General features: G+C 41.2%; 1 protein-coding gene, 1 non-coding gene and 1 pseudogene across 5 annotated transcripts in view; 1 reads left to right on the plus strand and 2 right to left on the minus strand.

The window, feature by feature from the left end:
* The window catches only part of INVS (inversin), a 135,223-nt gene that overhangs the window by 84,800 nt on the left and 25,383 nt on the right, over positions 1–25,040 (plus strand). For all 4 annotated transcript variants that reach the window (XM_055427149.2, XM_055427154.2, XM_055427150.2 and 1 more), the window contains 4 exons: positions 1,202–1,357; positions 1,771–2,000; positions 5,261–5,367; positions 13,021–13,233. In XM_055427149.2, the coding sequence (XP_055283124.2) occupies positions 1,202–1,357; positions 1,771–2,000; positions 5,261–5,367; positions 13,021–13,233 (706 nt within the window). The remainder of the gene's footprint in view (positions 1–1,201; positions 1,358–1,770; positions 2,001–5,260; positions 5,368–13,020; positions 13,234–25,040) is intronic.
* On the minus strand, positions 6,746–6,852 carry LOC129557684 (U6 spliceosomal RNA). The gene has a single exon (XR_008686276.2). It is a non-coding gene; the product is annotated as a U6 spliceosomal RNA (small nuclear RNA).
* LOC148777358 (U4 spliceosomal RNA) lies at positions 20,400–20,478 on the minus strand (annotated as a pseudogene).

Raw genomic sequence — 25,040 nt, forward strand, 5'->3', positions numbered from 1 at the left:
CCCTTGAGAGCTCTGCTTTGCCTCTTTTTTTATGATTTAGTCTCAGCTTAAATGTCAGCACCTTGACAGGGCTTTCCCTAACCACCAATCAAAAGTAATCCCCAGGTCACTTCACATATCAAAATAGTTTTTACTTCTTTAACTATACCATCTGTCACCGTCTAACACTTAAATGTTATTAATTCAGTGTTTTTGTTTTGTTCTGCTTTGCTTCTTCTATGAAAATGTAGCCTTAGCTATTTTGTTCCCTACTGAATTCCCAGCATTATATTGTGTACCCAGCCCATAGTGGCATCTCAACAAATCCCCAGGAATCTGCATTTTATAGGCACCCCAGGTTTGGTCCATGGATCATACTTTATGAAAAAAACGTTGTCCTAGACAGTGTAGAGCCATAATTCTTAGATAGAACAGGCCTGGACCTCTAGACAGATACCCTGAAACATTGAGAAGAATTTCAAGAGTAATGACTTAAATAGAATTTAAAGAGTAATCTAAAGAGTGATGACATAAGTACTAGAGGGCAATAACATAGGCAGGGATCAGTGCAATATGAAACTCACACATAGTCAAAACTGCTCTTTCAACCCCTTACCACATTCCACTCTGTTTTTTCCTCCAATCTTGAAATGAATTGCTCTTTTTAAAACTGGGCCCTGAAGAAATAGCTGACTTGCATTTGGAATCGTATTCTATGTATAATGCTCTCAAGGCAGCAAGATGCACACACTTTCAGTACCATGTGGGTACACAGACCAACTGCAAGAGTAGCACAGTAGATTGATGGCTCCCATCACACATCCCCTCAGAGGCATATACTGATTGTGAGTGGGTTGGTGGGCAGAATTGCATGCATCATTTAAATCATTTCTCTTTGTCATTTTTTGTTCTCTTGCTTGCTCAGAAAGAGGAAAAGATAATAAACTAGTAACTGAGGAGACCATTTCAGACCAACAGGATAGAAAGGAAGAAAACAGTGAGATGAGAAAGGTAGAAGGAAGGGAAAAGTGGGAGTAATAATACATACCAATAGAAAGGAAGATATAAAGGAATGTATACAAGTGAAAAATAGATAATCTTGAAGATTAAATTGCGTTTGGCCAAAATGATGGGAAAATCGAAAGAGGAAGAGATACATAGGATAGTAAAAAGGTAAAGTTGTTACTTAAAAGTTCTTCACTCTCTTTTGCTCCCTTTTTAGCTTTACATGCTGCTGCACTTTCTGGCCATGTCAGCACCGTGAAGTTATTACTGGAAAATAACGCTCAAGTAGATGCTACTGATGTCATGAAACATACTCCACTTTTCCGAGCCTGTGAGATGGGGCACAAAGATGTGATTCAGACACTCATCAAAGGTTAGTTATTAAGAGTGCTCATAACAAGTCAGTCTCAAAAGGTAGGATTTCTTACATTCACCTTTTGAAATACAGCTTTACATGGCAGAGAGCTGCCTGGGTGGAAGCATGGAGGAAAGAGCCTGGCATCAGGAAACTTGAGAGTCACTCCTAGCTCCACCTATTAGTAGTTGTTTGATTTGGGAAAAGTCACTGTATCTGCCTGATCGTCAGTTTCACTTCATATAAAAGGGGAACGATTTCTGTCCTGACCAACTCCCAGGCTTATTGTAAAAATCTGAAATAGATGATATACATGAAAGCTTTTTGCTAGGAGTAAAGCATTTAAAGGACTGTTATATTCTTTAAACTTCTCTTCTTTTTGATAAATGCTCTCTGTATTAGACATTTTCACTTTATTTTTGCTTTTTCAGGTGGAGCAAGGGTGGATCTAGTCGACCAAGATGGACATTCTCTTCTACATTGGGCCGCGCTGGGAGGAAATGCAGATGTTTGCCAGATCCTGATAGAAAATAAGATCAACCCAAATGTGCAGGATTATGCAGGAAGAACCCCACTGCAGTGCGCTGCATATGGGGGCTATATCAACTGCATGGCAGTGCTCATGGAAAACAATGCAGACCCTAACATTCAAGACAAAGAGGTAAAAATTCTAGTTAGCTGCAAAGTGTTTGCAGCATTGCTTCTTTGTTAACTACAATTAAGTAAAATAGTTTGTCAGGTGAAGAGATCACTCACAAATCTGTTAGTTAATTTTATTTGTCCATATTCTCTTCTATTCCTTGTGCATACATGTATATAATTTTTAAAAGCCATAGGATGGGAATAGTTTTATAACTTTTATAAAATATATAGATACATGGCATATGTATATAGGTATATAAATATATATATATGATTATACAAACCACATTTTGTTTTGTTTACTTAAAATTATCACCAATATTTTTTCATTTGGTGTATAATCTTTTTCATAATCATGGCTGCTTAATATTTCAAAGTTCTAAGAGCTTTCTGTTTTATAACTCATTCAATCCTCATAGCAAGTCTATAAAATTGCCTTTATTTTCTATATTTAAAAATTTTCACTACTTCATTGGTATTTACTCTCATCTTTATTATTGCCTACCATCCACTTTTATAAGGTTTTATTTAATCTTTAAAAAACTATTTTGATGAAATTTTAAATCATTGGTTTTTTTCAATATATGTATTTAAGCATATTTGTTACTCTAAATGCTGCTTTAGCTGCCTCTTACAGATTTGGATAAACTGTACCATCACTGTCATCATGCAAACATTTTCTTATTTCCATTTTGATTTATTATCTGATTTATGGATTAGTTAAGTATATTGTTTAATTTCCAGGCAGTTGGGTATTTTCTCATTATCTTTTTGTTAATGATTATATTGGTGTTCTATTGCTGCTGTAACAGTTACCACAAACTTAGTGTTTTAAAACAAAACAAATTTGTCATATTACTAATCTGGGTGTCAGAATTCCAAAATGTCCTGAAGATCAAGGTGTTGGCAGGACTTCATTCTCTTTGGGGGCTCTAGGAGAGAATCAGTTTCCTTGACTTTTCCAGCTTCTGGATGGTGCCCACATTCTGTGGCTTGTGGCTCTCTTCCTCCAGCTTCAAATCCAGCAGTGACTGGTTGACTTTTTCACACTGCATCACTCTGACATTCACCTTCTGCCTCTCTCTTTAACTTACTATAAGGACCTTTGTGATTACACTTGGCCCAACTGGATAATCCAACTCACAGTCAACTGATTCTGTTCTGTTCTGTTCTGTCGCTCAGTCGTGTCCAACTCTATGCGACCCCGTGGACTGTAGCCTACCAGGCTTCTCCATCCATGGGATTCTCCAGGCAAGAATACTGGAGTGGGTTACCGTTTCCTTCTCCAGGGGATCTTCCCGACCCAGGGATCAAACCCGGGTCTCCCGCATTGGAGGCAGAAGCTTTAACCTCTGAGCCACCAGGGAAGCCCAGTCAACTGATTAGCAGCCTTAATTCCATCTACAACCTTAATTCCACCTTTCCATTTAATATAACATAGTTACAGATTCCAGAAGTTATAAAGTAGACATCTTTGTAACAGAGTGCCTTATTCTGCCTACTGCACTGATCTGTAGCTTAAATTTTACTTTAGTTTTAAAAAATACTCTGCATTATTTTAATCTTTGAAAAGCTTTTGAGGCTTTCTTTATGTTCCAGCATATGGTTGATTTTGGTAAATGTTCTGTGTACACTTGGAAAGTATACTAATTTTGTCATTGTTCAATACAGTGTTTTATATACATTTTACATTGTATTGTTCATGCTGTCTATACCTTTCCTACTTTTTAATCTATTTCTGCTCTCAACTATTGCATTACATGGGTTAAAACCTCCCACTGTAATTATGGATATGACTGTTTCCTCTTTTAATTTTGTCAGTTTTTATCCTGTGTATTTGGAGACTGTGCTATTAGTTGCATTCAGATTTAGGATTGTGATATCTTCCTCTTTGACTTCTTTTTTCTTATTTATTTATTTATTTTTATTTTTTCAAAAACAATTTTAGGAATCTTTACTAAAAACAACCTTATCTTAAACCTCTTTGACTTCTTTAACACTATGAAATATTCCTTTTTATCTCTAGCAGTGCTTCTTGACTTTTTTTTATCTTTTATGACATTGAAATTTTTAAAGAATACAGGCCATTTATTTTCTAGAATTTCACTCAATTTGTTCATGGGGTCGCAAAGAGTCGGACACGACTGAGCGACTGAAGTGAACTGAACTGAATGATTCATCATAATTTGATTCAGGATTTACATTTGCGATGGACTGTTACATAGATGATACTGAATCCTCGGAGTATCACTTTTGGAAACGTGATACTTCTTAACATGGCATTTTTTAGAATTTTATTTATTTTTGGCTGCAATGAGTCTTTGTTGCTTTCCATGAGCTTTCTCTAGTTGCGACAAGTGGGAGCTACTCTTCCTTGTGGTGTGCAGGCTTCTCATTGCAGTGGCTTCTCTTGTTGCAGAGCACAGGCTTTATGCATGAGGGCTTGATAGTTGGGACCAAGGGCTTAGCAGTTGTGATGCACTGGCTTAGTTGTTGTGGTGCACTGGCTTAGTTGCTCCACAGCATGTGGAATCTTCCTGGACCAGGGATCAGACCTGTGTCCCCTGCATTGGCAGGTTGATTCTTCTCCACTGTGCCACCAGGAAAGTCCCTTGCTGCTGCTACTGCTCAGTCACTTTAGTCATGTCCAACTCTTTGCAACCCCATAGACATAGCCTTTCAGGCTCCTCTGTCCATGGGATTTTCCCTGCAAGAATACTGGAGTCGGGGGTTGCCATGCCATCCTCCAGGGTATCTTTTCAACCCAGGGATCAAACCTGTGTCTGCTGCATTGCAGTCTGATTATTTACCACTGAGCCTGCAGGGAAGCCTGAGAAGTCCATTAACATAGTATTAATTTTGATCACTTGGTTAAGATACTGTTCTTTTTCTCTACTGAATACTTAATGTTTTCTCTTTCTGTAAGTAAGCAACTGGGAGAAATGTTTATATATTTGAGTTAGCATAAAGCTGAAACTCCAATACTTTGGCCACCTCATGCGATGAGTTGACTCACTGGAAAAGAGTCTGATGCTAGGAAGGATTGGGGGTGGGAGGAGACGGGGACAACAGAGAATGAGATGGCTGGATGGCATCACCGACTCGATGGACATGAGTTTGAGTGAATTCCGGGAGTTGGTGATGGACAGGGAGGCCTGGCGTGCTGTGATTCATGGGGTCACAAGGAGTCGGACACGACTGAGCGACTGAACTGAACTGAAATAAATGTGTCCCAAAATACTGACACCAGATGTATTTGATTTCTGTTTATGCTTGTAGGGAAGAACAGCTTTGCACTGGTCCTGTAACAATGGATACCTTGATGCCATTAAATTACTACTAGACTTTGCTGCTTTCCCTAATCAGATGGAAAACAATGAAGAGAGGTAAGCCACTGGCAAAAAGAATCAATCATTGTTCATCTCACATCTTTTCTGCCATATTTTAAAATTCTCAAGTTTAGATGCTCATTCAGAAATAGTATTTCATCAGGAAACACTACACTAAGAAATCCTGAAACAGAAGAAAACAAAAGTTCCATGTAGTGTTGATTTAGAATCATGGGATTTAAAATTATTAGAAACTTCAGGCATTACTTAGGGTAAGCTCATACTTTCCAGATGAAGAAATGTAGGTCTTCTTTTGATGTGTGTCTAGCATCAAATCGGGGGAGTCCTGACTGACCAGGACTAAGAATTCAGTTAGGCCAGTGAGATGTGTTATATGTTCAAGAAGTTTCTCTTGATGGAGAGGATAGTATCAGTTAGTGGACAGAGATGCCACCATGTAGCTTGAACAAATAAGGAGAAACTGAGGCTAAAGCTCAGGATTTTAATCTTAATACAGATTTCTTAAATAATATGAGATTCCAGAGTTAGGCTGGGGTTGCTATGCAGTGACCCAGACCCAATAAAAAGGACTTGGCATAGTGTGAAGCAGGAGACATTCTTGATGGTCTTGGATCTAGGAAGATTCTAGTAATTTGTAGGTAACAACTAAGATGATAATCACATTTCCATACCTACTCCCTGCCCCCTACCCAGATCTGTGCTTTAGTTTTCATTGTTCATGGATACTCTCACTAAAATGGCCCTGCAGTGGCACCATCCCTAAGCTCTCAGCCACCACCAGCTTTTTCTTTCTATCAGGAGGTGGGGACACTTCGTAGAAAAAGAGGGGTTTTCTCTAAACCCACCGTCTCAGAAGAAACATAGGGCCAACCCCTTCATCTTTCCCACTTCTTTCAGAACCTTTCTCCATTATTTGTACCCTCCATCTGTTATTTTCCAAGTCTCTCTTCTCTGAGGTGTGTCTTCTTTGCCCTCTCTCACACCGTCTTCACTGCCTCCGTTTCTGCATTGTCACCATTCCTGCCTTTGCAGGTTGGCATCCACCCTCCCATTTACACTGAAACCTGCATCTGAATGGTCCCTGACAGATTCCTAGTTGATAAAGCGTATGATGTCTTCTCTGCCCCCTCATTGGCCCTTCTGCATCTCCTCTCTGTTGACTCCTCTTCTTCAGATTCTTGAGCCTGTATGTTCTCTAAGCTTCTGTGACAGTATGTTTTCCCAGTTCTCTTAGAACTAGGATTCTCTTCTAATCATGCTCCTTCTCCATTTCTTTTGGCTTCTGTTGCATTTTTTCTGTTTTTTTTTCTTTATTTATTTATTTTTTATTGGAGGCTAATTATTTTACAATATTATATTGGTTGGTTTTGCCATACATTGACATGAATCTGCCCCGGGGGTACATGAGTTCCCCAAAAACATGGACCGCTTCACGAATTTGCGTGTCATCCTTGCTCAGGGGCCTTGCTAATCTTCTCTGTATCGTTCCAATTTTAGTATGTGTGCTGCCGAAGCGAGCACCGTTTTTTCTGTTTTAAATAGAAAGTCTTCACGAGTGGATCTATTCTCTCAAGCTGACCAACCACTGAGGCTTCAGCACTCACCTGGGTGCTGGTACTTTCTCAATCTATAGTTCAGACTCACACCCCTCCTTGGCTCCCACCGTTATCTCCACTTCATCACCAGCATCACTGTCTTGCCCTCTCTCACTCTTTCTGAAACTATGGCAATGCCTCCTCACTTGTTTTCCTTCCTTTGATCTTTCCCTCATTCAATTCATTACCTTCCAAAGTAACCTTTCTTAATCAGATCGCTAATATAGTTGTTAATCTTGTCATTCTACTGTTCAAATTCAGTCTCATCTAAGAAGGTTGTCCTGGTCCTGCAGTCATGTGTCCCAAACTGTGTTCTCCTCCCCACTGTGAAATCTTTATAGCCTTGGCACATTTCACTTTTTATTATGATTTTATAGAATTTGTCTTCCTTTAGCGGAGAACTCATGGTCATCTCTGAATTGCTTACAGTGCTTTTCATGAAGTAGATGCTCAGTAAATACTGGTGAATTGTCAAATTAGTGTTTTCAGGCTCCCAGTAGCATCACCCTGACTCATACCTTCGTTAGAAACTTATGTGGAATTCTTAGACCACAGGCAAACTTAGATAAACCAGATTAGTATGCCTTACTTTGAGAGTGATTATATAAAGAACTCCACATCTCTATTATAGTCAAATGACAACTGCAAAACCAAAAAGATGAAGATAGGCATTTGGACATTTAAGGAAACTGGAAAGCCAGAAGAATCCTCAAGACTGAGGATTTGACCTTAAAACAGGTATGTAAGGGTGCCGGAGGCTTCTCCCTTTGAAACCCTGAAGAAGCAAAAAGATTAAGAATTCTAAGAATTAGGGATGATATATTTCTATAAATGATATTTTTTATAAAACCATTTACTGCCTGAGTGCTATTTTTTAGGAAACAATAAAAAAATAATTTTTTGTAATTCAATGTCCATTTATATGCTGAATTTTGAATTTCAGACCTAAGTAAGCTTATGAATTAAGGTACTTAACACCTCCTGGAGTAAGCATATGTTAATTACAGACCAAAAGACCGAAGGAAAAATCTTCCAAAGTGTACTTGCCAGTCTATGGATGAAAAGAGACAGTGGCAATATCCCAGTCTGTTTTAATGTTTCATCAGCAATGCACCTTGATGTACAAATGTCAGAACTTGGCACTGCCTTTTATGTTTATTGACATTCCAGTTTAGGCATTCTACTTGTTCCATCAGACCATTCCCACATGGCAAGTCCAATTGTATCTTGTCTCTTGTCTTTATCTGCATTGTTTCTTGACTGGTTACCATCAATGTACTGTTAATTTTTACTTCACATGCATTGACACAACCGCTTGATGTTCTCTTTATAGACATAATTTTTGCCACCTACTGCTGGCTTTCAGTCAATAACTATCTGACAGCCATACTCTGACACAGATGGGAATATTCACAGTGCCTGAATGTGTCTCAGTTGAGTTTGGGATGAAGAAAGATTCAATAGTAGTAATCACAATGCGGTCAGTTGCCTAAACACTAAGTACAGACTTTAGTCTTAAAGCCTTACTAGATATTTAGTCTATGTCTCCTTAAATCAAAAATTGACCGAGAAGTAATTTGAAGAAACTAATTGTAAAAAAAAAAAAAAGGAAAAAGACATTTTTAAAAAGAAAATCAGGAAAATGTGTCTTTAGAGTAGGCATTAGATCTTGCTAAGGAATTCCTGTTAATTTTGTTAATACAATGGCATTGTGATTACGTTTACCTTATTATAGATGAATCTGAAATACAGAGATATTAAATGATTGGAGTCTGGGATTTGCTTTATTGATTGATTGATGGATAGATGGCTTGTGGGGTCTTTCCCCACCAGGATTTGAACCTGGGCCCATGGCAGTGAAATCTCTTGAGTGCTGACCACTGGATCCACCAGGGAATTCCTCTGGGATTTGCTTTTAAAATACTTGAGCAAAAATAAAAAGGAAAGGAGTAGATGAAGTGAATGTGGTAAAAATTTTGCTAATTATTAAATTTGGGTAATGAGTGTATAAACATTAGCATGCTGTTCACTCTACTTTTGTTTATGCTTAAAGTTTCTCATAATAAAAACATGATTTTTTCATAATAAAAATATTTAACATATTTGAAATGCAACTTTGCATCCACAAGCAGCCTGAGAAATCTAGTTCTTCTTCTCCCGTTCCTTTCACCTTTTACAGATGAGGAAACAGAAACTCAGAGAAGTGAAGAGAATGCCCAGGGTCACACAGGTCTGCTGACCTCCGGTTCAGCATTTTTTAGGAAATATTATGCCCATGTCGTTTCTTTTTGTCATATTTGTAAGTAAACACATAATTTGGGCCTCACTTTCATAAGCCATATTTTGATAATCCTTCTTGTATACTATGTGAAAGATACTACATATTAATAATTATAGAAAAAAATGATCAGGCTTAATAAAAATGCATAAGTCATTTGCACATTGATTTAGAAGCAGTTTCATTCCATAGGAGACATATATTCAATGACTGAGAGATGAATTATAGAAGGATTATTGTACTGAACAGGGCAACGTGTGATTATAGTCCCATCTAGGTTTTGCAGGTAACTGGTTACATAGACTTCAGCATGTTGCTTAATCTTTCCAGGTCTGTTTATTCATTTATACAGTGAGGGTGTTAAACTAAATCTGTCAAATTCACTGCAGTGTTTCTCTGACTCTGATGACTTTTTCTATTGGGGAAAGTACAGTTATGAAAGGTATTTTAGAATATATAGAGGATTTTGTAAAAGTTCTTCTGAGTTTACAAAATGCTATTTACATGTAAATAATGTTTTAAAGTTTATTCAGGCACCTCTATTTTATGGCCTTCTGGTTTCTGAACAATATTGGCAGATCAAGCTGTCCTTAAACGGGGGTTCGTTCATTTTAGCATTCAAGAACTTCCTTCTGAATTTAGAGTCTCCTTACTAAAGTGACCAAACTACCCTTTGCATTTACTGAAAACCTCTTCCTTTTGTATCTTACTGTGACTGTTAGGTGAGTTTTGAAGAGTTTCTTTTCTATAATCATTGGCTGATTTTCCCAGTCTAGTCATACACCCATATAGTCATCATTTTTCCAGCTCATCAGTCAGCTGATTGTTTCCTTCCAACACCTGTGAGTGCACTGACTCAGTGACAGTCATCCAGAGGAAGCTGATCCGGCAGTTGTTCAGCAGTCATAAATGCTAGTTTCAGTTCAGTTCAGTTGAGTTCAGTTGCTCAGTCATGTCCGACTCTCTGTGACCCCATGAACTGCAGCACACCAGGTCTTTCTGTTCATCACCAACTCTCGGAGTCCACCCAGACCCATGTCCATTGAGTCGGTGGTGCCATCCAACCATCTCATCCTCTGTCGTCCCCTTCTCCTCCTGCCCCCAATCTTTCCTGGCATCAGGGTCTTTTCCAATGAGTCAGCTCTTCGCATCAGGTAGCCACAGTATTGGAGTTTCAGGTTCAACATCAGTCCTTCCAATGAACACCCAGGACTGATTTCCTTTAGATGGACTGGTTTGATCTCCTTGCTGTCCAAGGGACTCTAAAGAGTCTTCTCCAACACCACAGTTCAAAATGCTAGTTTGGGTCTGTGCAAATAATATTCGTGATAAATGCTATCACCAACATATAAGCGCTGCAATGTGTGTCCTGTAATAGCACCAATCACACTAAATTTTATGAGCTGCTTCCCTCATGCCAGGCACACTGCTGTCTTCTTCACACTGATTATATTCTGTCATCATACCAAATCTGTATGAGGATAGGTGGAGCATAAGTTGGTCAGGAAGTGACAACCATTGTTATTACCACGGATGGATGGTAGAATTGGGGGTATTTTCTTTACTTCAAATTTTAGTACTTTTTGCATCATTTGAATTCTTAAACTGTGTGTCATTTTTACAAAGTAATTATTTTTCTTTAAAAAAGGAAACATACTTCCCAAGATATTAATGTCAACAGTGGTTAACTCTGAGAGTGAGAATGTAGATGACTGTTATTTTCTTCTGTATATTTATCTGGTTTGTTTTATATTCCAAAAATAGAGAAGATGTATTTTTTAAAAGAATCTGCCTAAAATCACAGATCTAGAAAGTAGTCAGTTAAAATTCTAATATGTAACTCTATGATAATAATAATAGCCATCTTTTCTAAATAATACACTTATCAAAAAGGTATGTACACTGCAAAATTTAAAAAGCATAAAAGGACATTTAGTGAAACTAAATATTCCTCCTATCCCTGTCTCTGAGACAGTTAGCTTCCTCCCCAGAGATATCACTGTCACATTTTCTTGGGAAACTTCTAGAGAGTTATATCAATATTTTACATAGGTGAGCACATAGGGATATATTCTTTTTATATCAGTGAAGCACATCATAATACTGTTCTGGTTTCTTACTTTTTCTATTTTCCTTCACTGAACAAGTCATCCTGGTGATTGTTCCTTATTTATTCATGTACACAATAATGGCTGCTTTATGCAGATGACTTTGTGATGGGATGGCCTGTACTTTATTTAACCAGTCCTATGTTTATTGATGGAGGGCTTCCCTGGTAGCTGAGCTGGTAAAGAATTCACCTGAGTGCAGGACACCCCAGTTTGATTCCTGGGTCGGAAAGATCTTCTGGAGAAGAGGCAGGCTACCCACGCCAGTTTTCTTGGGCTTCCCTGGTGTCTCAACTGGTAAAGAATCTGCTGCCTGCCATGCAGGAGACCTGGGTTCAATCCCTGGGTTGGGAAGATCTGCCAGGAGAAGGGAACAGCTACCCACTCCAATATTCTGGCCTGGAGAATTGCATGGACTGTATAGTTCATGGGGTCACAAAGGGTTGGACATGACTGAACGACTTTCACTGTTGATGGAATTGAGGTTGTTTCCATTGTGTTACTATTTCAAGCTGTGCTTCTGTGAATATCCTTATACATAAAGCACTTCACAGGAGAGCAGATCTATTGGATGAATGCCTATAAGTGAAAAGGCAGTGGCAGAGGGCAGATACATGAATAATTGTGAAATATATTGCCAGATTGCTTCCCTAGTATGTAGAGAGCCTGTCTCCCTCCATCCTTACCAGCACAGTGTGTTATTAAACTTTCTGGTCTTTGCTAAATTAATCTTTAGATTAAAGTGCTCACTCAATAAATTCTATTTCTCTTAAATGAGTGACATTGAACATATTTTTATGTGCTAGTAGCCCCTAGTATTTCCTGTTTGAAGAACTATCTTTTATCTTTGTTATTGGTGTTTTTGCCCTATAAATATTTGTTATTTTTATGTACTTGGATTTATCAATCTTAAGGTTTCTGCATTCTGTATCTTTCTTTGGAAAAAACTTCCCACTCCAATATTTTTAAAAATCGTCCATGATTTTTTCTTCTACTTTCATGGTATTTTTCTTCGGCCACACCATGTAGCTTATGGGATCGTAATTCCCCAAGTAGGGGTTGAACGTTGGCCCTCAGCAGTGAGAACAGAGTCCTAACCACTGGACCACCAGGGAATTCCCATTAAAAAAAAAAAAATTAGATCATTACTTCATCCAGCATTTATTTTGGAGGGAAAGTGATGTAAGAATCTTTTTTTTCCCCCCAATGACCGTACAGTTGTCCCAACTCTGTTTAATAATCCATCATTTCTGCAGGGGTTTAAAGGGCCATTCTTCTCACAGACTAACTCTGTCCATTTGGAGATATAGTTTTCATTTCATAAACATTAACTATCAGTAATCATGGGCTCAAACTTAGGAACCTCACAGAATACTATTGGCAGTGTTTTTTAGATAGGATTGAGGAATTACTTAGAACATGGGGAGGAAGAAAAGTGATCATGTATTCTCAAATCCCCTAATTTGTGAGCAAGTGAGCAAAACTGAGGAATAGACATGGTCAGCAGTGCAAAACACCAGCTACCAGCTCCATCCTTGTTCTGTGCTCCTCAGAGAAAAAAAGGAACAGCCCTGGAGGACAGAAGATAGCTATGCCTGAGGAGTATTCCACATCTTAGAATGAGGTTTCCTCCTACTGCATAATGTCACCAGTTTAACTGTGCTCTGAATTACCTTACAACACTTTAAAAAAAATCTCCATACTTCAGGTACACCCCCCTGGATTATGCTCTGCTTGGGGAGCGTCATGAAGTGATCCAGTTCATGTTGGAGCATGGTGCCCTGTCCATCGCAGCTATACAGGACATTGCTGCCTTCAAGATCCAGGCTGTCTACAAAGGGTACAAGGTCAGAAAAGCTTTCCGAGACCGGAAAAATCTCCTCATGAAGCATGAACAGTTGAGAAAGGATGCTGCTGCCAAGTAAGTGTGAGCTCTGGAGACTGTGTTCTCACAACTCAAGAGTCAGCGTGGAAGGGGGCATGGTGGTGGGAGTAGCCAGGAGAGAGCCAGGAGGGAATCTGAAGTAATTGTGATCCCTCCATTTACGTCACCTCCCCACTTCTGCTCACCAGTCCTTCAGGGGACTGAGGCCAACAGGAAGGACAGCGGCCTTATCTCCACTTGGTGGCTGTTCCTCTAGGTTAGTCCTCAGGGTTCTAACTCTGGGAGACATCACTGCCATACCCACCCATGGCAAGGAGCTGAGGGTGAGGGCGCTGCCTGCAGTAAGCCACAAAGGAATATCTGGTCCTCTCACCCTACCTTTTCAAAAGAAACTCACACCAATATCTAGCCTGCTTCTGCTAGACAAATATAGGTCTAGTTTTGATTTGATTAAAGCAACCAACTTGTATATATAACTTGCTCTCCCCTACCTATTCCTTAACAAATCCCTACTAACTAACGCAATTTATTCCAGAAATACTGATTGAATTCTTACTGCACATAACAACACTCTTGACTTGAGCCTAAGAAGAAAATAGTATTTGCTTCGAGGACCTCACACTTGTTTGGGTAATGATATATATAGTGTTTGAAATAGTCATTTGTGCCTGTTATAAATCTGAAACTGTTAGTTGCTCCGCTATGTCTGACTGTTTGAGAACCTATGGACTGTAACTCACCAGAATTCTCTGTCCATGGGATTTTCCCAGCAAGGATAGTAGAGTGGGTTGCCATTTCCTTCTCCAGGGGATCTTCCCTGACCCAGGGATCAAACCTGGGTCTCCTGCATTGCAGGCAGATGCATTACCATCTGAGCCACCCAGGAAGTTTATTATACATTGTGGTTGTTTTTACTGTGAGTGATTGATTTTAGATTATGTTTTGGTTTGGCTTTTCTGTTCTACACGTGTTGGGTATTTTAAATAGCAAGAGAGTATTGCATTAGCAGGTATAAAACCAAAACATCTGATGATAAAGATCACAGGAAGATTGTGTGTGTGTGTGTGTGTGTGTGTATTTTAAATAGCAAGAGAGTATTTCATTAACAGGTATAAAACCAAAACATCTGATGATAAAGATCACAGGAAGATTTTGTGTGTGTGTGTGTGTGTGTGTGTGTGTGTGTGGTGTGTGTGTGGTGTGTGTGGCTGTGCTGTGTCTTCCTTACTATGCGGCTTTTTCTCTAGCTGCAGGGAGGTGGGATACTCTTTTTGTGGTGCACAGACTTCTTTTGGAGATGGCTTCTCTTGTTGCAGAGCAGGGGCTTAAGGATGCATGGGCTTCAGTAGTTGTGGCTCCTGGGTGCTAGAGCTCAAGCTCAATAGTTGCGGCACACAGGCTTAGTTGCTCCACAGCAGTTGGGATCTTCCCAGATCAAGGATCAAACCCGTTGGCAGGCAGATTCTTTACCACTGAGCCACCAGGGAAGCCCTGTTCTTAATTCTTAGTTTCTGAAATTGATTGTTAAAAAAATTGTAAATGGGAGCTGTGCTCACTGTGATAATCATTGAAATTACCAAAACTGAAAATTTTAGCTTCCTTTACTGTTTCTCAGTCACAGTCACAGTCTTCCCTCTATGGGTCCTCATTATTGGGAGTAAATGAGTTTCTTAACACTTCTTAACCATCACCTCCTAATAGTCATTGTAGCATAGATCTCCAAGAGAAATGTTTGAATTGAGAATTACTGATTTAATTTGTGTTCATTTTATTTCTCAAAAGTTATTCCTGAAAATGTGAGTCAGTGTTTCATTTTGGTTTTGAATCTGATTTTAAGGAACAGAAATCAGAATGTTAAATTTAGTCTTTGCTGCTGCCACCTCATTGACTAAGGTGGCCCAGGCACGTCACGTTGCCTCAACATACCCTCCCGTTTCTCATGTTAGGATGGCAGAAATCACCTTCCTTAAAGTAAGGGTGTCAAGGAAACTGATTAAACTTAAAGTGATTTCTATTTTGCTGGTTGAGAAATTGAAAGAGAAGTTTTAGTCATATTTTCTAAGGCTTTTTGTTGTTTTTTTTTTAGGAAATACCTATAATCCATGTAAAAGCACTTTATAATTCATACTACACCTCCAGTGTGTTGCCAGAATGAACACTACTGTAATCTACCTGCCAAAACACAGAGCTGAATGCACATGAAAATAAGACTGTATTTATGTTGATCGCTCTTTTTCCCTGAAACTTCCTTTTTGCTGGGTTTTTATTCACTCTCTAAGCTCAGATCCCCTCTAACTTTCTGAACTCTTCCTTCGTACATCTTTTCAACGATACCGTCTCCACGTTGAAGTCGGCGCTACAGGCTAAACCCTTAGACTTCTTTTCTTGCCATATTTTTTTCATTGAAAATATATCTACTCTCAAAACTTAAATTACTTTATCTTTGTAGATAACCCCTTCATCTCTCTGACATCTTAATCTCCTGGAACTCTAATCCTAGATCATCAGCTCTCCACCAGGCATTTCCACTTTGCTGTCCTTTTGTTACTTGCCAGCATGTCAGATCATTGGACATTTCCATTTGCATGCCCTGTTGTCACTGTCACTTCAGGCTCACTGTGTGAACCCATCACCACACCTGTCTCTCTTTTCACCTGATCTCCCTGCTAGTGCCACCACTAGATGTGCTGTTTCCTCTTTTGGAAATGTCCTTTAGTTTCAGTTCTTCTGTCCCACCACTCTGTACAGGCATCGTCCATGAATAGCATTCGTGATGCTGCATCAGACCCTGTAACACTTTACTTCCGCTTATATCTCCAAGTCTCACCTTTCTCTCCACTAATTCCACCCTCACACCCGCCGTCTCAACCGTCTTGAACTTTCTTCACTTCCTCACTTACAGCTTTCCTTACACCCCACACTCTTGGGAGACCTGAGCTTCTTTCTGACTAGTGTATGAGACTGTGTCTCTTAGAGTTATGTAATCCAGTCCAGTTTGGGTCACCCAGTTCAAACTCTCATGATGCTCAAGTTCCTTCAATGGGAGGTTGTTCTGTGTCCTCAAAAAGTCAAGTGAGAAAGAGTTCTGTGCCTTTAAGGCAGCACATTTCATTAGTGGACAGTTCTGATGCCAGTATTCTTGCCTGGTGAATCCCATGGACAGAGGAGCCTGGTGGGCTATAGTACAAAGAGTCGGACATGACTGAGTGACTAACACACACACTGTTGGCAGAAGTTCTTTTCTCCCTTTTCATCTTGAGCTGCCCCTTGAAGCAAAAGAGAAAAGTCTAAATCCTCTTCCATTAACCAACTTCCAGATAATTAAAGAAGGTGCTCCTGATACTCGCACTCTGTCCCCAGCTCTCCTTCTCACTTTGTAATAGATCCCCTTGCAGCCTGCTCCCCAAACATCTTCCGTTTGTCAATGCCTTTCTTCAGGGTTGACCCTTAGGCCTGAATCTTCTGCTCACCTGTGGTCTGATGCGTGAGAACACTTCCATCATTCCACTCCATGCTATTCCACTTCTCCGAGCCTCAGTTTCTCATCAGTAAAATGAAAACTTTTTAGTTCAGGACAGGTTTTGGGGCTCCATGAATGCCCTGAAACTGTAGGCAGTATTTTGTATGTTATGAGCTCATTTACATTTGGTGGGAGGAGAGGATCTATAGTTTTTTATCACATTCTCTAAGATGGCTCATGAATCACAGAAAGATTTTTAAGTTGGACTAAATGATATCTAAGGTTCCTTCCAGCTATAACATTCTATAAGTCAAAGGTCCTAAAACGCATGACATTTTCTTATTCCCTTGAGAGGAAGTCAAAGACCAAATATTACTAAGCCTGTGCTTCAGCAACAATGAAGAGATAGAATCTGACAGACCCTCCCCCCGCACCCCCCATCCAATGCAGTACCAGCCGAAAAGGTTAGAACCAAACCTTTTCTGTCTTCTGAGGTAATCAGTTTCCTCTCACTGGAAATGTTCCAGGAGAAATTGAATTATCATCTCTCCAGGATAAATATATAAGGAATTTTAAAAACTATATGAAAGAGCCGTGCTCTCAGATCTCTTCTGAGTCAAAGATTCTTTGAGAGCTGTGCCCTCTGTCTGCCTGAAATAACCTTCTGTCACTTCCCTCCTTTCTCACTTTGACATTATTTCTATGTAACCTTTTTTTCTCTTCCAGTTTAATTAGTCTCCCACATCCCCAACCCCCAGCTCTGGGTTAATACTTCTGTTTTAGCGTGCATCATATCTAGAATTCAGCATCTGTAGGAGGTATGGGTCTGATTTCCCAACTAGATTGTCAGTTCCTGGAGAGCAGGGATTGTGTTAGGTACCTCCATACTTCTAGTGACTTAAAGCCCTTGATGTGTTTCTTGTTCTTCAGTCACTAAGTCCTGTCTGACTCTTTGCGACCCCATGGACTGTAGCATGCCAGGCTCCTCTGTCCTCCACCATCTCTCAGAGTTTGTTTAAATTCATGTCCATTGAATCGGTGATAACATCCAACCATCTCATCCTCTGTCACCATCTTCTCCTCCTGCCCTCAGTCTTTCCTAGCATCAGAGTCTTTTCCAATGAGTTGGCTCTTTGCATCAGGTGACCAAAGTATTGGAGCTTCAGCCTTAGTCCTTCCAGTGAATATTCACAGTTGATTTCCTTTAGGATTGACTGGTTTGATCTCTTTGTTGTCCAGTGGATTCTCAAGAGGCTTCTCTAGCACCACAATTCAAAGGCATCATTTCTTTGGTGTTCAGCCTTCTTTATGGTCCAACTCTCATATCCCTATGTTGTTACTTGGTCAGTGATGTCTGACTCTTTGCAACCCCTTAGTCTGTAGCCCACCAGGCTCCTCTGTCCATGGGATTTTCCAGGCAGGAATACTAGAGTGAGTGTCCCATTTCCTTCTCCAATATCCCTGTGTGACTATGGAAAAACCATAGCTTTCACTATATGGACCTTTGTCAATGAAGTGATGTCTCTGCTTTTTAATAGCAAGCATGTAATAATAAAGAATCTGCCTGCAAAGCAGGTTCGATCCCTGGGTTGGGAAGATCCCCTGGAGAAGGAAATGGAAACCCACTCCAGTATTCTTGCTTGGAGAATTACATGGACAGTGGAGCCTGGCAGGCTACAGTCCATAGAGTCATAAAGAGTTGGATATGACTGAAGTGACTTAGCATGCACGCAAGAGAGGCTTGAGAGACGTAATTAATATGGCTTCTACAGAAAAAGGGGTTGTGTGGTTTCAACAATGAGTACTTCCTGAAAATATCATCAGGCCCAGCCCTGTAACTCCTAGGTGGTGAGGCATTCATGCCACACCCACATTTCTTCACTTCCAGCCAGAACCAGTGACAGCTTAACCGTTTTCAGTTCAGTTCAGTTCAGTCGCTCAGTCGTGTCCGACTCTTTGCGACCCCATGAATCATAGCACACCAGGCCTCCCTGTCCATCACCAACTCCCAGAGTTCACTCAGACTCATGTCCATCGAGTCGGTGATGCCATCCAGCCATCTCATTCTCTGTCATCCCCTTCTCCTCCTGCCCCCAATCCCTCCCAGCATCAGAATCTTTTCCAGCGAGTCACCTCTTCGCATGAGGTGGCCAAAGTATTGGAGTTTCAGCTTCAACATCAGTCCTTCCAATGAACACAAAGGACTGATCTCCTTTAGAATGGACTGGTTGGATCTCCTTGCCTGTTAATAAAATAAGGATGGTTACTTGTATTGATATAGTGCTTTATAACTTACAAAATTCTTGTACATTAAACCCTTACAATAACTCAGTGAAGTAAACAAGGCGACTGTCTTTAAACTTATTTCATGCAGGGGATGATAACACCAATTAACTTGCCTGAAATCACTCAGCTAGTAAGGGAGGAGGTTGGCACATGGATCTCAGTCGTACCCTAAGCCAGGGTTCCTACCATGGCTTGGTTCTGGGGAACAACCCCAGCCATGCTTATGCAATAGGCTCTCCAGATCCTAGTGCTCTCTGATAGGCCGGCATGGAAGGGCCCTGCTTCTTTTCTCTGACTTATATGCAATATGTAACTGTTGGTGCCAAGGGTCACCAGGCCCCCAAGTCAGCTTTTGTCTTAACCCAGCACTTACTCAGTTGTGCCTTGCTGTTTCCAGTGACTGTTAAGAGAGTGGTACGAAGCCACCACCATCAATTCTGCAATGCAATTCAGTGAAAATCTTCCTATGACTCAGAGCTAACCTAGCCGAGCATTCCAGTATCCTCCTAAATCCTTGAGAAAGTGAAGAAAATTAGTTGGCCCCAAGCCTACACCAGGACTATGACCAAGAAAGTCACCAGGGCAAATCCAGGTGTAATCAGTGCAACAGCAGGACACACTAACCTAACCTTCCTTTTCTGTGGAAGCCATTTTAATCATGTCTCTCAAACCTCTCTTAGTCCTGTATTTACAGCACTGGCAACTTGAGTACTAATGAATGAGAATGAGCCTGCTTTATTTCTGTGGTGTCTGGCAGAATTACTTTCTTTTTGATGAAACTGGACAACTATTAATACAACTCTCTGTGGAAGCCACACAGTGGGGTAGGGAAAAAAAAAACCCATCAACTTCCAGGACTTAAACTTTCCAGACCCAGAGGCAAGAATGTGCCATGTTGTGCAAACAGATGCATCCAATGCTGAGATGCTGGAGCCATGGAACGTTCAAGTCATTGAAGTTACTGCCCTTGCACGACAAGCAGTCTTTTGATAATTTGGTTTCTTTTTTCCTTCTTTTTTTTATTGAGGATAATTGCTTTACAATGTTGTGTTGGCCTCCGCCACACAATAAGGGGAATTAGTCACAACTGCACATTTTTCCTCTCCCTCTTGAGCCTCCCTCTCCTCTCCCATCCCACCCCTCCAGGTCATCACAGAGAGCTGACTGTGCTCCTTGTGTTATATGGCAGCTTCCCAGTAACTGTTTTACACATGATAGTCTATATGTGTCACCGGTACTTTCTCAATTCTACCCTACCCTCTCTTTTCCCCACTATATCCACAGGTCTGTTCTCTGTATCTGCCTCTCCGTTTCTTCCTGATGAATAGGCTCATCAGTACTGCTTTTCTAGATTTCATATATATGCATTCATATGCAGTATTTGTTTTTCTGTTTCTGAATTCACTCTGTATAACAGGCTCTAGGTCCATCCACTCACTACAACTGACCCACATTCGTTCCTTGGAAAAGTTTTCAATTAGCAATAACTGCAGCTCGGATAAACCTCATTGGCTATGATGCCACAGTGCAGGGCTCACTTGGTTTCTTATTGGCTTTTTTTTTTTTTTTTTTTTAGCTGTTGTCATCTAGGCTACTCATTTGTCAAGCCCTCTCCTTGGGTCTTAGATCTGTCTTGGGAGAGTGCCAGGGTATATCTCTGCCCCACCACAGCCCTTCAGAGATTTGCACCAGCAAAGTGTGCCTCTGGTCTTTTTTCCCCTTTTCACCCTGTGGTGGACAGCACCTGAAGCAGATGTTGTCAGATATCTGATCCCTGGTTGGCTTTCTCACATTTTTATACTGTGAGCCTCTAGGGAGTGGTTCAAATTGCTTTAGAAAGACAGTACAAGCCAGACTAATTGGTGGCCCATCAGAAGTTGTTGTCTGGCTGATTTCCCTAAGAGAAAAAGGGGAGGAAAATGTGGCACTGGTTAAGATTCTGCCATCTTAATAAATTTCCAGCTAAAATGTTGCTTGCTGTGTCATGGCCAGGATTTTTTTTTTTCTCTTTAAATTTTCATGTAAAGTAGAATAACTTTAGTTTGTCCTCTTTTATTTGTTTCCTGAACTTTACAAAAATAGGTCAAGTGTATAGCATGGCCCACCCTGAAGATTAAAGATCTTTGACATTCTGCAATCAATTAGAGAAAACACACTGAAATTTTAGGATAATTATTGAGTCTAAGAGTTTAGGACTAAAAGCTAAGCTAGAAGCGAGCTTGAAATGCTGATAATGGTTACTTTGATGTGATGTTGCCACTTTCTTCTTATGACCCAATTCATTTTTACATGGTAAAAGAAGATTGAAATTTTTAAAAATGATTTTGTAGGTGAATTTTATAGGACGAAGTAAAGTTGCCAAGTCTAGCTCAGTTCTGTATATAGTTTAGCACATAGCATTGGGCAAGTCACTAAGCTCTCTGCCTCAGTTTCCTTATCTGCCAAATAAGAGCTTGGCCACACACACACACACACACACACACACACACACACACGATCATGTTCTGTTCTCAGGAGCTGTTTCCTCTGTGTGTGTGTGTGTGTGTGTGTGTGTCTGTGGTGGTGATTGTGGTTGTTGTTGCTTTTTGTTTCAAGGTGGCAATATAGATAAAATAGGATGCAGGTCAGGCATAATAGGATGCAGGTCAGGCATAATTCCCAGTTCTAATCCCGCCTCCTTCTCCTCAGTGATCACAACTTTTACATCAAGAACCACAGCTCTTGTGAAATGCACATTTGTGGAATGTGTGCATTGAAAGATTTTTTTTAAGTGTAAAATGCATCAGTTTTTGAAAAACATTAATTCTGTTCATCAGCTGAGGGTGTAATTATATATTCTCCTGGTTACATTCTTTCTCCCGGCTTACTGAGTTCTACCACAATGAAAAACCAACCCCTTTGCAAACCTCCTCCTCCAGAGGAGTCTTAAAAAGGCAGAGCTCCCCAAGTGCTGGCCAGCCTGATCACTCTGAAAGGCTGGGTCCCCTGTTTGTCCCATGGCTGTCCTCGTGGGAGGCCCTGAAAGGTCTGCAGTGACAAAGTTTGCCCCCCGGGGCTAATTGTACAGCGGCTTCTTGGAATTGAAAAAGAGAGCTGTTTGGTCTCCTAAAACAGAGAGAAATAAATGACTGCTCAAATAACAAAGTCTAGGTTATCACCTCAAAGGCCCCCTTGATGGCAGTGATATATCCATGCAGGTGCCAAGCTGGGCAACCCCACATGCCTGTCTGTCTGCAGGACCAACATTCTCTTAAAGCAGTTCTATTCATCCAGCCTCGTAAAGAGAGCAGCTCCCCACCTCCCTGCCAGGAGCAACGCTGTTAGATCAATTAGCAGCACCTCTGCCTCCCAGATACTTCCACCTTCTGAAAGCAGGCTTCTCCCAGACGAATCACACTGAAGTGGCACCTGCTAGCGTCCATGTGAATCCCAGGCACTGAGGATGGCAGGCTGTCCGGCTCGCCTGTCGATGGCAGTGCAGCATGTGCCAGTGTCAGTGCTCGGAGAGGCCTGTAACCAGACCACAGTGGAATGAGAACGTTCGAGCTGCGCTGGCGTCAGCACGGCCCACCGGACCACTTTCTCTGGGATGGCACCCAGTGGCAACCTATCAGGAGGGCTTCACAACACAGGCCAAGAGACCTTCAGAAGGGGAGTTGAGTTGACCAGGCTTTCTATTTAAGTGTGACTCAGATATCTGTCATCTGGTCCTCCCTGTCCCTTGAGATATAAATAAGCTTTGCTTCAAATTGCAGTCTGTGGAAATCTGAATTCTGTGACTTCCTGGGGACTTGGGGTCTCTGCCCCACTCTTGCTTCTGTGTCTGGGACCTTCGCCCTGCAACTTTCAGGTTGCTTATGAGAAGGAATGTATGAGCATGGGACCTTCCAGAAAACTGGTGTCATCAAGAAGACTCCCAGTTCACATCCCATAATGGTATAGTTAACAGCGCACCTGAGACTTGCCTGTTCTCGTAAGCTTTGCTTCTCCGGGTGTGGTCAGAGGCCCGATAGTACCTGTATGACCTGGGGGCTTGATAGAAATACAATATCTTGAGCCCGACCCCAGGCCTGGCAAGTCAGCATCTAGGTTTTACCAAGATCCCAGGAGATTCCATTCCTTAAAGTATGTGAATCACGGATCTAAAGTCCTTGTCTGTCCCCTCACCCTGGGCGGATTCCTGCCCCACCCTTGCTCCACGCAGTACTCAGTCTTTCAGCTCCTCTTTCTTACCCCTCCGTTCTCTCTCTTGTTCTTTCATCTCTTCCCTCCCTGTCAGGAACTACAAATAAATTCTTTGTATCCTGACAGAGCAGGCCTCTTCTCTGGAGCCTCAAAGTCAGTCATCACCTAGGCCCTGAGGGTCTCACCTTCTACCAGCCCTCAATCCTGTCCTCAAGCTTATTAAAGTATTTGTCTAAACAAGGCCCCCAACTGAGAGGGACCCTAGTACCAGATACTCTGATAAGAGAAATCTCTCCATCTCATTATAAAACATAGCCCTGATTTTATCAAGACATTCCAAAAGTGAAAAGTAAAAAACTATTGGTCACTCAGTCGTGTCTGGCTCTTTGTGACCCCATGGACTGCAACCTGCCAGGCTCTTCTGTCCATGGCATTCTCCAGGAAAGAATACTGGGGTGGGTAACCATTTCCTTCTCCAAGGGATCTTTGCGACCCAGGGATCAAACCTTGGTCTCCTGCTTTGCAGGCAGATTCTTTACCATTTGAGCCAGTGGGGCTTTCACAGGACATCCAAACAGACTCTTAAATCAGTTCAGGATTATTAGCTATCATATAAGCACTTCTCAGGTGGCACTAATGGTAAAGAATCCACCTGCCAGTGCAGGAGATGCAAGAGACTTAGGCTCAATCCCTGGCTCAGGAAGATCCCCTGGGGCAGGAAATGACAACCCACTCCAGTATTCTTGCCTGGAAAATTCCATGACAGAGGAATCTGGCAGGCTACAGTCCATGGGGTTGCAGAAGAGTCAGACAAAACTGAGCACACATACACAGACACACAGAGCTATCATACAAGCCTTAGACCTGGAGAAACTGAGTTCGACAAGAAAGTGACTCATTCAAGGTCTTTTTGCGTAATTTTTCATGTAATCATTAAGGTTTGCCAGTGGTCTTTTTAATGAATAGAGAAGATTAAAGGTTATCCCTATGCTTGTCATTCTCAGTTGCATTCTGATTTACTTTCTGGAACAGGAGAAAAGAGTGTAGTTACAACTCCAGGGATCACAAACTTGGGGACACACACTGTGGGATCCTGTTGTATCTCACCAAAACAGTTTCACGTCATGTGTGTCCCAGCTGGGCACAGGTTGATCTGTAAGGTTCTTTCCAGCTCCATCATCCTTTCAGATACAAAAGTCAGGAATCTGTGAAATTGTGAATTACCAAATCCCCACTGTGTTGTGGTTCAGTTCAGTTCAGTCGCTCAGTCGTGTCCGACTCTCCGCGACCCCATGAATCACAGCACACCAGGCCTCCCTGTCCATCACCAACTCCTGGAGTACACTCAAACTCATGTCCACAGAGTCGGTGATGCCATCCAGCCATCTCATTCTCCGTCGTCCCCTTCTCCTCCCGCCCCCAACCTTTCCCAGCATCAGAGTCTTTTCCAGTGAGTCAACTCGTCGCATGAGGTGGCCAAAGTATTGCAGTTTCAGCTTCAGCATCAGTCCCTCCAATGAACATCCAGGATTGATCTCCCTTAGAATGGACTGGTTGGATCTCCTTGCAGTATAAGGGACTCGCAAGAGTCTTCTCCAACACCACAGTTCAAAAGCATCGATTCTTCGGCGATCAGCCTTCTTCACAGTCCAACTCTCACATCCATACATGACCACGGGAAAAACCATTGCCTTGACTAGACGGACCTTGGTTGGCAAAGTAATGTCTCTGCTTTTTAATATACTATCAAGGTTGGTCATAACTTTCCTTCCAAGGAGCAAGCGTCTTTTAATTTCATGGCTGCAGTCAGCATCTGCAGTGATTTTGGAGCCCCAAAAAATAAAGTCTGACACTGTTTCCACTGTTTTTCCATCTATTTCCCATGAAGTGATGGGACCAGATGCCATGATCT

Source organism: Moschus berezovskii, chromosome 7 (assembly GCF_049115385.1).
Source record: "Moschus berezovskii isolate FMDL1 chromosome 7, NW_MosBer_1.0, whole genome shotgun sequence".
In the NCBI taxonomy this organism is placed as follows: domain Eukaryota; kingdom Metazoa; phylum Chordata; class Mammalia; order Artiodactyla; family Moschidae; genus Moschus; species Moschus berezovskii.